The 12,804-nt window shown below is 35.0% G+C and overlaps 1 protein-coding gene across 11 annotated transcripts in view; it reads right to left on the bottom strand.

The window, feature by feature from the left end:
• Positions 1 to 12,804, bottom strand: part of C2CD5 (C2 calcium dependent domain containing 5) — an 87,614-nt gene that overhangs the window by 63,122 nt on the left and 11,688 nt on the right. For 9 of the 11 annotated variants that reach the window (XM_037033989.1, XM_037033991.1, XM_037033995.1 and 6 more), the window contains exons 4-7: positions 10,754 to 10,925; positions 8,298 to 8,393; positions 4,523 to 4,678; positions 2,671 to 2,869 (exon numbers count right to left, since the gene is read on the bottom strand). In XM_037033989.1, the coding sequence (XP_036889884.1) occupies positions 2,671 to 2,869; positions 4,523 to 4,678; positions 8,298 to 8,393; positions 10,754 to 10,925 (623 nt within the window). Of the gene's footprint in view, positions 1 to 2,670; positions 2,870 to 4,522; positions 4,679 to 8,297; positions 8,394 to 10,753; positions 10,926 to 12,804 lie in introns of those variants that run through there. The other 2 variants (XM_037033996.1, XM_037033997.1) reach the window with 1 other exon arrangement.

Below are 12,804 nucleotides of genomic sequence, written 5' to 3'. Positions count from 1 at the left end.
ACTGATTTTACAGCAAGACAAATGTTTCTGATTCTGTTGCTAGTTTAAATTTAAAATGTGTTTAATATAATTGATCAAAATCAAACATCCCATTGGTGACTTATTTGTATACAAACTGAGTAAGTTTTTATTTTTACTTTTTTCTTTCTCTGTTGAAGTGACTATCAGTCCATACAAAGGAGAAATTATCGTTAAAGTCTCTTAGAAAGTACTTTTCCTTCTAAAGCAGAGAAGCAATAAATCACATGTAAATTCACTTTCTACTATCAAGATAGCTCAGCTAGGAAACACCAGAAGTATTTATATTGTATATCACATTAAGCACCTAAAAATGAAGAAAAAAAACGATTGAGTAGAACACACCATTAATAACGGTAAAATATAATGAACGTTGTAAAGTGTTCAAATTATGATATCAAATTAAAATCCCAAAATACTGGAGCATCATCATAATGTATTCTTGGAGTTTTAATTCCTATCAAGCTCTTTGGATGAAATATCCTGGTGGCACTTCTGACATCAATCCATTCAGACAGGAACACAGTGCAAACTACCTCTGATCAAATTCCTGTCTAGAATCAAAATGTTAAAATTAAATACCAGAATAATTATAATCAACTGAATCCTAAACCAATTTTAAGCTAACACTCAACTTGGTTCATTATCAAAAACACAGAGAAGAAATGAAGCAGCCTGAGAATTGAGGTTATTTTTTTTAAATTACATGACTTGGGTAGTAAGATGTCTTTCAGAAAATCTTAATAAAGCAACTTAAATTCTTCACTGTGTGTATACTTTAAGGCAAATGGCTATAAAACTTAGAAAGGAGAAAACTTATACAAACCCAGAAAGGGGAGGGGGGTGGGGGGAGTGGAAGAGATTAGCCAAAGAACATATACGCATATATGCAAAGCCCATGGACACAGATAATGTGGTGGGGGCCGTCTGGTGGAGGGAGGGAAAGGGGGGGTGAAGGACATCTACAACAGTGTCAACAATAAATATTCCCCTACTACCCATACATCATTCTAAGACACCAACAGTAATATAACTCTTTCTTTCCACTAGGTAATTTAGTAAAAGAGTGAAACTTCAGCCATCACAGCTATGAAAGCCGGACCCCTTCCGGCAGTTGTAGATAAAGATGAAGGTGGCTGGAGGAGGAGGGATCAGGTCCTTACTGAAATTTGTTATGGGGACATGAAAAAATCTGAATTCCCCCCAAAATCTACTCCTGCAATCTGACTTTACCTGTAGCAGCAGGCAATTGATATATTTTTAAGGCACATTTTAGATGGAATATAAAGGAAAGTCATTCTTCCAATTTATTTAAAATTTATTTCACTTGCAATGTATTTCCAAATAAAATTAGGAAATTTATTGTACTCTCTCTTGTGATCAAAATTTAATCCATATAAATGAAGGCAAGTAGAAAGGAAATAATTAAGCAAAAAGAATAAACTTAAAATAAAGAGGAAAATCTCATTTTTAAAAATATTGTTTAAAAACAAAGTTTGTGATTATTTCCTAACCAACCTTTCTTGACTACTGAACTAGGAAACATCTCCCTTTTCCGACAACAGAATTCTGACTGACTCCTTGATGAGACAGGAAAGGCGTCAGCAGGCCAAATCCAACCCGCCACCTGGTTTGTTAGGAGGTAAGTTTTACTGAAACATAACCACGCTCCTTAATTTGCATACTGCTGATGGCTGCTTTCACAGGACAGCAGCAGAGTTGCTGTACCTTCTGACCATTTTCCAAAAAAGCCCGCTGACCCTCGATCTAGAAGAATCTCCAGATCAGTGATTCTCAGTGGAAGTACTACTGGCATTCAGGATGGAATAAGTATTGCACAGAGTTGTCCCTTGCTGTGCAGAACAGTCAGCTTGTCTCCAGCAGGACCACCTCCCTCACCCGTCACCATGACAGAAAGTTTCCATCTCAAACATTCTCTTTTGACAGCACCAGCACCACCATGTTGAATGATGACACCCAGGCTGAATCCAGTCAACAGAAGTTTTGTTGGATGACACAGTTTTTCAAAAATGTGTGAGCCTAAATTCCTTTAGATAAAGATCAGCAAACTCTTTTTTGGGGGGGGTGGTAAACAAAGATAGAAACTATGCAGCTAGTGCCTGAAATACTTACTATCTGGCATTTTACAGAGAAAGTTTGCCAGTATCTGCTTTATACAGTCCCCATTATTAACTATAATTACACTGAATTAGTTATATAAACTACTTGGCCTCTGTAGACATTCAAGTTTGAGACCCCTGGACAAGCCAGTCTTTCCTGGTTTCTATGGTATTTTGCTAATAATAAACATAATAGAATTATCAGGTGTAGGGTTTTAAGGACTCCCCAAAGAATAAGTATAATTCCGCACAATGCATAAATATTTATTTTATGCTTTGGATGCACAGTTTAAAGATCTGAGTAAGTTTAATTTTATATTACTTTATTTGAATTTCATATTAGGGTTATAAAAATATTTGGAATATTTAAACAGTTTTAAGCTTGAAGTGTTGATAGTCATCTCTGGTAAGAAAAACCACCATAGGAAAAAATGTATGTTGAACAATACTACCAAAATGTTTCAAATCAAATGAAAATGTACAGGTAAAAGAAAAAAAGCTCCTTAAGATCAATTCATTGATTCATACTTACTCCTTCATTTCTTTGGATGGGGAATTACATGCAGGAAGGAGTGCTGCTGGGCTACTTAATTTATCCAGTGTGCACGCTGTTCCTATGGCTCGTACCACCAGACCAGACTCGCCTTCCAGATCAAAACACTGCAGGTACCCAACAACCGCGTTTCCTCTCATTTCAAGCACTTTCAAGCCAATCTTCCTCTGCAGTTCACCTACCAAAAAGGAAGAAAATACATTCTGCTTTAATTCTCCCCATTATATGAATTTAAAAGAATCTAAAAAATCATGGATTTTTAGAACTTGAAGGGAACCTAAAAGGTTATCTGGCTCAGCATCCTACTTTCAGGGAGATAAGATATTATTAGCTACATTTTACAGATGTGGCAGATAAAGTTCACTCATAAATGAGCTAATTTACCAAATAACTTCTGGCTGTGTACTATACGCCTGGCACTCCTTTCTTCTAAGTACAAGGGACACAGAGATGAGACAGGAACTAGAAAGATAAAGCCCCCAAATCTAGTGCAGTTTACTTAATGGTGGGAGACACAGATAAAGACAAATAAGCAAATACACATACTACATATAATATATATAATACATAGCATGTAATACAGTCTAACATAATTATAATTATAATTTATGTATTATATACATTGCATATCATATAACACAAATATAAAGAATATATAACAAGAATATAATTAAAGTATTTAATATTATTTATGAATACAAATATTATTAAATAATAGTATCCATGTTATTAATTATTAAATATTATTATTAATTGATATTATTTATTAATGTAAATATTAATATTTATTAGTGTTTGTGTATTGCTTAACAAGTAATACATATTACATATGAATATAATACATCCACACCTATTTATAAATGTTCATTATATATAATTAATTTAATAGTAATAGAAGCATAAATTATAGCTTATACATAAGATAAATTAAACTGTATATAAGTAATAAGTATACATATAAATATAATAGAAATATAAATATATACTTAAATGTATAGCTTTATTAAATATAAATATTTACACTTATTTATTGTCTAGTATACATGTATGAATGTGTAAGTATATATACACTCACATATACAGGGTCCAGCAGAAGGAAGGCCTGCCTGAGTGTGGTTGGTAGGGGAATAATATAGGTATAATAATTTATAGTGATTTATAGTTATAATAATTTATAACTCTATTAACTTAAACATTTCACCTAAAATGTCATATTGTATGCTTGAGTGTGATATTGCTATGTTACAGAATCACATGCTTATGATTTTGCAATAAAAGACTTTGTAATAAGTAAAGGGCGTTATTTGTGCCAGACTTTGTATGTATGTATGTATGTATGTATGTATGTGTATATATATATATACATACATTTTAGATTGTAAATAAGTTCTTCAAAGAAAAATAAGAAAAGTAATTGGGTAAGAGTGGCAGGGAGGAGTAGAAGGAGCTGTAAGTTGTCAGAGAAGGACTACAAAAAGGCAACATTTGAACAGGAAGCATTAGATTACCTAAATCTGACTACAAACAAATATTAGAGAGAAAAAACTAGAACCCAGTTTCCTACCTCCTGATCAGGGCACTTCCTACTACACCACTTCATTAGCACAATTTCCTCTCACTGCCCAGTTAGGAAGGAATTACAAGCTTCTGATTAGATTTCTCCTTGTTACAAGATGGGAATTCACGTGTTCAGGAGGAAGGGGCCAAGGGTAGGGAATCAGTCACTTTCCATTCAGAGTCGGCATTGTAAAATCTGAGGTAGCATGTCAAAAGGAAGTAAAAAACTGGGGCGTATTAAGGTAATCAGTAATGGAAGTTTTAAAAAAAATACCTGACATTAAAGAAATGAGTCTCTGTCTGGCCTCATTTGATGCCCTTGGTGTACGAATTCGATCAATCCATTGATATTCTGGGTCTTCATTGACCACAAGTTCTTCTACAAATCCATGAATTATTACAGCTCTGTAGCACTTCGGAATGGATGTTGCTGTTAAAAGAATAACAAGGTTAAATTCAATTTTTAAAAAATGTACAACTAAGTTCTTACCTTTTGGATATATAGTATAAAAACATCTTTTGCTGTGATAATCTAAAATGCTAATATAATAATACTTCCAATTAACCAGTCTTCTAAGTTTCTTTTTACTCTTAAAATAATCAGCTTCTTTTGTGAGACCCTCTCATTTTTCCCATGTAAGCATAATGGGTATAAATTGTACTTTTATAATTTAGAAAATAGCTAAGACTTCTTAAACAGCATTTAATGCAAAGCACAAAAAAAATCAAAATTAAAGACAGCTAGCTGATTATTATCTAAACAGGTAAAAAGCAGATAATGAATACAAAAAACTTTACTTATTCAAAGCCTGATGTAAAAGTTCTGTACACCGGCTGCAAACTCAAATCTTTCTGACATAATCTGAGGAGTAACGCAGCCCTTCAGTTTCTAACAATCATGGTTCAGCAGTCACTCTACTACCTAACAGACTCATTTAATATGTAAAACACCAAATGTTAAGATCTGGTCAGATTCAAAAAGAGGAAAACCTGAGAACATCTACACCAAACTAGTTTCTTTTTTTTTTTTTTAAATAGGGGAGGTGGTGCACTGTACATCATTGTCCCCATTTTTTTTGTTTTTTTAAAAGACTTTATTTATTTATCTTTAGAGGGGAAAGGAAGGCGAGAAGGAGAGAAATATCAATGTATGGTTGCCTCTCGTGAGTCCCCTGCTGGGAACTGGCCTGCAACCCAGGCATGTGCCCTGACTGGGAATCGAACTGTGATCCCGTGGTTCGCAGGCCTGCGCTCAATCCACTGAGCTACACCAGCCAAGGCCCAAACTAGTTTCTTAATTTAGACCTCTGTGCCTTGAAGTTAATGACTCAGGATTTTTCAACACTATGAATCCAAACTAGCTATGAATTGCCCAAATTACTCAATTCTAACCCATACTGCTTGGTATTCATGGGGCTCCATGCCTGTAGAATCCTATGTAACTTCCAGTAGCACCACGGTGATTGACTAGCACTCTATCCCTATCTTTCAGTGTCCTGTACTAGAGTAAAATAGCACTAGATTTTTTTTCTTTTTAATGGTTACGCAAAGTTCAATATAGTCATGTGACCAAAGTTACTTGTTCTAACTTATGAAAGAAAAATTTAGCCCTGGCTTGGTGTGGCTCAGTGCATTGAGTGCCAGTCTGAGAACCAAAGGGTCACTGGTTCGATTCCCAGTCAGGGCACATGCCTGGGTTGTGGGCCAGGTCCCCAGTGGGAGGCATGCGAAAGGCAACCACACATTGATGTTTCTTTCCCTCTCTTTCCCCTCCCTTCCCCTTTATCTAAAAATAAATAAATAAAATATTTTTTAAAAAAGGAAAAATGTAACAGCCAACAAAATATTACTCTTTGTGAAGTAATAGAACAAATGTGTGACAGTTATTTTTAATCTTGGTTTTCATAGAGTTGACCTGCTGATACAAAAGTAAAACCTGCATTTGATGAGTGGCTGGTTACAAGTTTCTCCATAGGTTGGTATCCACTAATTATGGCTTTTAAGGCCACTGGAGACTTCTACAAGACATACATAAGTCCATACACCACAAAAGGCTCCACAGCTCTATTGTATTCGACAGCTCATTTGAATGAAATCTGAATATTCCACACATGTAGTCTCATCAAATTTAGTTCTCCAAATGCAGATATTAGAGGGTATGGGATTTGTTTTCATTGCAAAAGTGCAATCAGTCTTTCTCCCTCTATGTTGATGCTGACTAATGACAACCAACGAGTATCAAGGTACTCTTCAGATACAGTGCATCACATCACTATTTTATACCAATTTTTTACATCATGCTTAGACATATGTAATATATAGTTCAATAAGCCAGGGATTTTCTTTTAGCATGCAGCCTGCATGAGCTGTTTAGTCTTCTTGTTCACCACAAAGCACAGGTCAGTGTAGGCGTATTTCCTTCATTGTATCGTTTTGAGTTAGGTCTGTAGCAAATGTTATCACACTTTACCTTCTCAAATGAAAGGCACCCAGATCTAATTTCTCTAAGGATACATTAATGTGTAGCATTGCAGCATTAAAAAAAGTCTACTTTTGTCTTCAATCCTGTTTCCCGTCCTTCTCAGTATCTCTGAGTTTTATTCTTATGTAGTGCTTTAAGAACAGTTCTCCACCTTCAGGCCCCGTTGGGAACCGCTCTGCCTGGTTTCAGGACTTGTAACCACACCCCACGGATAAGGCTGAGTGAGCGACCTTCAGACCTTAAGCCACAAAGGAGACAAAGCTTATCTCCCTGGCAGGAGTGCTGCTTCTGCTTCATCCATCTCTGGCCCCCAACGCTTGGTCGCTTAGTCATTGACAGGAATCACCCCTCAGAGGGGGGGCAACCTAAGCCAGATACGATCATTTGGGAGGCCCTCAACGAAGGACTCGTGGGGCTGCAGCAAAGAGGGGGTGATGGACCCTTGCTCCCTGGCTATTCTGACATAGCTATGCAGACTGAGTTCTCAGTCTGTCTGCGAGAAGTCTCTGAGAATTCCTTGGCTATCTGCCTCCTCTGCCTGACTTAAGCCTGAAAACGATGACAGAGGGCGGTGCAGCCCTGTGCTGTGAATGTTGGGTTCCCAGGGTGATTAGGCCTGAGAAAGATATGTAAAATCCTGTGAAGCCTGCTTGACTAAGAATGCTCTTAGTTAAATGATAAAGGCCCAGGCAGAAAATGAGTTTGTTTTCCCAAAGTTTTGTAGCCTTTTAGATAATAGACCCTAACTTAGAAGAAGTCCTAATAGTTCTTTGTATGCTATCTACTGTTGACAGCCTGACAATGATTAATAAATTGTACCTGAACTCCTGTGCAAAACACCCAATAAAAGCCTGTCTAAGCAAGGGTCTGCACTCTCTCCCCTTGAGACAGTGGTCAGGCTGCTCCGAGGCACTCCCCCCTTGAGGGAGTAGCCGTGCCATCTTTTTTCCTCCACAGGACTTGGTAGTCCATGTGAATTTGTCTCATATCTCATCCATGACACCGCGGGTACTGCAGGCCAGTGCACGCCTCAAGGCCCAATACCAGGAAACATAAAGTTTAAAAGTGAATGAGGTTAAGTTGTTCCATTAATATGTAGGTTATTTAAAATTCTGAAGAATATCCAAAAGTCTTCACCTGGCGCTCTTTCTGCTGGCATTGAGTGGCTCTTACCGGCAACATTTAACGTTATTCCCTTTAATCACCCTGATAGGCTGGGACAGCTGGAGTAGAATTTGGAGAAGGGTGGAGCTGGGCTCTGCTGGACACAGTCTGCCCATGGGCCACAGGCGTTATCGTGACTACCAGGTGCACACATGTGCCCCACTGAATTTTTCTAACAACCATTCGTATGAACTTGTAAAAAAATTAGATATTTACTTTAAAATCAGGTAAGTAGTCCCCAGAACTACAGCAATTTTTTCTGAAAAATGAACAATTTTCTCTTTGGCATTAAAACCAAAGTATAATAGACTTTCCATTAGCCTTCTAAAATATTAATTTGATTTCCCATATTTATCAATTATTAAATTTCCTGTTTAACAAGTAATAAAATGTATTTACTTACTGCAAAAGAACTTGACTCCACACGATGACTGCCTAAATCGATTTAAGTCATTGAAGAGGTCTACTTTGACAACTACATTGATTTCCCCACGAATACCTATAATTTCAAAAGGAAACTCAAGTTTCTACCTTAAAAAAACAAACTATAATTAAATAATCAAGCAAATAAATGCCAACTAAAGATTTTAAAATAATGTATCAATCACAACAGCAATGCTAACTTTGTTTCCAAGTCATTTATTTTCATTCCAAGTCATTTATTATATTTTCTGAAAAACATATACACATTAAAAATGAATAATGTTCATTTTTACTACAAGTCTCCACTTATTTGAACCAATCAAACTGGAAAAGAGCACCATTTAAATCAATGATAGTAACTTTTGCTGAGTACTGATAATATTCTAAATGCTTTCTTTACAAGTACTATCTCACACTGTTCACATGAACCCAGTAATTTCTATAGTATTAGTATCCCATTTTACAGAGGCAAAAGACTAAAGTCTAACAAAAGTTAAATAATTTATATGTCATTAGCTAGTAAGTGGTAAAGCCAGGATTAAAGGTCAGATCTTTATTATCCCAGAATAAATGCTCTTATCAACTAATGCAAGAATCTGATTTAACACAAATAAACTTTTACTCTTTTCAATGACTATACAGGAAAACTTAAAATAAGCTAAATTTTTTTAGAAGATGAGCTAACAAATTAAAATGACCCAGCCTCTATCTCTAAGCACTTACTAAATATTTTTATTTGACTGTCCTGACTCCTTAATTAAATTAATACTTATGAAAGAATCCCTCTAAGAAGAGTGACCTGCTGATTTACCCAGTGAAATAACAGATTACATTCCTCACAAAGGACCCATATTGAACCAGCTATAAGCAATACTTAATGTTTCAAAAATTCACTCATTCATCTAGCTATTGCCTTTAATCTAAGCTCATATTAATTCTCCAATAGCACTTTTTAATTGGTAATATAACATTTGACTAGATTTTATTTCCTGATTATAAAGATGATACATATAGTGTGGAACAAAATTAAGCTCACAAGTTGTGAATACACAAAACAGACTTTATTCTTGTATTATTATTTATTAATTATTATATTGTTTTCATATGAACATCTGTAAACCTACTTTTACCTCATCCTCTACACATTGTAAAAAGTATGGAAAAAAGAAAAGAGGACAAAGAGGGAAAAGTAGGATTACAGTCTAGAAATAAAAACATTCAAAGATATACATTTTATCATGTATTCTGCCAATAACATTACATATGTACAATTCTTTTGTTTCTAAATAAATTGGAATCATCCTATGATGTTTTATAGTCTGGATGTTGTAATTCATAATACATCATGCATATTTCCTTATGCCATTATATTATGAAAACATGTTTTAGTTCTGGCTGTGTAAGTTATGGTCTATATATGCTCTAAATTATTTAAGAAAATCCTAATTTGCAACTTATTTTTACAAATTTAAACATTAGTAAATAATAATGGGATTTAAGTAATATCACAGTAAATACACATATCTCAGCAAACATCTCATTTCCTTATGATAAATGACTATCAGTGGAATTGCCAGGTCAAAAATGTAAAATAGGCAGAAAGATTCAAGACTGCAGATTCAAGACTGAAAGATTCAGGATGCATCTGCCACTTCCTTTCAGGTCCATTTGCCACTCTAAAAAGACAGCATCTCTTTAGACTAGCAGTTCTCAATTTTTTTAATCACAGGACCCTTTTCAATCTTAAAAATTATTGAGAATGTCATAGAGGTGTTGTATATGTGACACATAGCTACCAATATTTACCACATTATAAATTAAAATTGAGAATTAAAAAAAATATTTGCTTCCTATTCCATTTAAAATAATGATAAATCTATGTTAATATAAGCAGTGGTTTTTAGAAAAATAACTATAGTTGGAAGAACAAGAAAATAACTAGAGTAACACTGTGTTACATTTTGCAAATCTCTATAATGTCTAGCTTAATGAAATACAGTTTGAAAATATGTTTTTAGAAACAGAGATTACAAATATGAGATGATTTTTTTAAATAATGCATTTACTTTCCATAATGTACAAATTTAGCTCAGAAAATTGTTTCAAATTATGTTCAGAAAAGAAACAATTCCACCAACAAGACTTAATTACTATGTCTAAAAAGATGATACCTTTTAAAGATACAATTTTTCCTGTTTTCTTTTTTTCCTTTTTATTGAACTTATTGGGGCGACATTAGTTAACAACACTGTACAGGTTTCAGGTGGAGAGCTATTTCTACAACACATCACCTGTTCACTGTATGGTGCGCTCGCCACCCCAAGTCAAGCCTGCGCCCATCACGATGTATCCCCCTAAAACCACCGCTGGTTCTACAAAAGTCTTTAGGATAAATTTAAAAGACTGTGATTTACTTTCGTTTAATATACTCCTTACCATGTATGGTGTCATAAATTGGAAACCATCCTGAGATGACCGTTGCAGCTTCACTGTACAGTAAAGGGTCAATATCGATGTACACTTTACCAATGGCGTCATTTGCACTGTAAGTATCGTGGTCAAGAACTGTGATCTGTAGAGGTTCATCTTGTAAATCTTCATCATCCACCTAAAAGTGTACTTAAAATTAAATCTTATAATTTAAAGATCTTCATTACTGTAACTGTACACATACAGCAAATGTAAATGATTACTTATTTCTGGGGGGACATCCAACTCATGTATATATTATCCTGTGTTTTACTACCCTACCAGTGGTACCCAGCAAAAATGCTTTAGGGATGTCACAATAAAGTTTACATATCATCTACAGACTAAGGATGCTAATGAGCACAATGACACCATAATTTCCAAGGGCAATTTCAGTGAATACAACTGTAAGCAAAATTAATGTGATTTGTAAGAAAAAATAATATGTTCACAAACTAAATTCATGAAGTAAATGTTTACCCTCTCTTTCTCCTTCTTTCACTTACTTCCTAATTATCATGCACTTTTTGTGTGCCAAACACTATGCAAGAGGCAGGGACTATAATGCAACTTATTGAATGCTTGTGTCCCCCAAAATCCCTAACGTGATAGCACTGGGAAATGGGGGCCTTTGGAAGGCAATTAGGTCATGAGGGCTCAGCCCTTATTAACGAGATTAGTATCCTTATTAGTAAAGACAAGGAGAGATTATCTTTTCCCCATCACCATATAAGGACACAAAGAGAAAATGACCATGTGTAAATGAGAAAGGGCCCTCACCAGAACTCAGCCATGATGGTACCCTGATCCCAGACTTCCCAGCATCCATAACTGTGAGAAATAGATGCTATTGTTTAAGCTGCCCAGTCTATGGTATTCTGTTACAGCAGCCCAAACTGATGAAGAAAGAAAACAAGGCAAAAAAAAAAAAACCCTCATGGAAGACACATTCATTATTTTGGCTGCCATCCTCTAATTTGCCAGTAATCGTCATCAAATATAGTGGCTAAATGGTACACAATATCATAGTCATAAAAGCAGGACAGAACACAAGAGGATTATTTCCTGTAACTAAAATACTCTATTTATTAAATACAGTCTATGAGGTTTACTGTTACAGCAGATATCCCACAGTATTAGTAGAAATTGAGTTTGTGGTGAACTGAAATTGCTATACCTTCCTAATATACGCTACAGCCAAGCGCATCTCTGAAATCCGGAAACTGTGGTTCAATTTTTTAAACTTAATTATGAAACATTATACCTGTTCCCATCCCCTGTTTAATTTCTTGCTGATTTCAGGTTAACAATTCAGACTCTGAAGATTATCATAAGAATTAAAGTATATGACTTCATGACTTGTTTTTGAAAGGGGGTCTTTTTCTATAAGACAAATATATTTAAATTCTATGGATAAAATTTCCATAAAATATTCCTGCAATGCTCCCACAAAAAATGGGGTTTTGATAACAGATAAAACAAGAACAACAGAATGAAGACAACTTTGGTAAGTAAAGGTAAAGGTAGGTGACAGGTAAGTAGCTCACTATAGTAATCTGTCTAATTCTGTGCATATTTGAAATTTCCATTCATATGATGTAAAATGATCCTCTTCCATTCCAGTCTGTTCAGAATCACCTGTCATCAGAGGCAGTCTTCCTACCACTACTGCAGTGTCTGCACATTTAATGGAAAAGAATCATAAACTAAGCTATTAACCATTTCTCCAAAGATGTCCCTCCAATCTCTAACTAACATTTTCTTGTGTATACTCATTCACCTATTGTAAGAGGTAAAACCAAAACATTAGAGCTAAAACCAAAAATCTCTTAAAAGAAAACATAGGGGTAAATCTTCTTGACCTCAGATTTGGCAACAGACCCCCTGACTTCACACTAAAAACATGAGCAACAAAAGAAAAATAAATAAATTAAAATTAAATACTTTTGTACATCCACGGAAATTATCAAGCAGGTGAAAAGACAACCTATTGAATGTGAGAATATATTAGCCATTTA

The sequence above is a fragment of the Sturnira hondurensis genome, unplaced genomic scaffold (genome assembly GCF_014824575.4).
Source record: "Sturnira hondurensis isolate 20B ecotype Veracruz unplaced genomic scaffold, ASM1482457v3 Scaffold0021795, whole genome shotgun sequence".
Classification (NCBI taxonomy): Eukaryota; Metazoa; Chordata; class Mammalia; order Chiroptera; family Phyllostomidae; genus Sturnira; species Sturnira hondurensis.
Note: the sequence above shows the minus strand (reverse complement) of the source record. Positions and strands in the feature narration are given on the sequence as shown.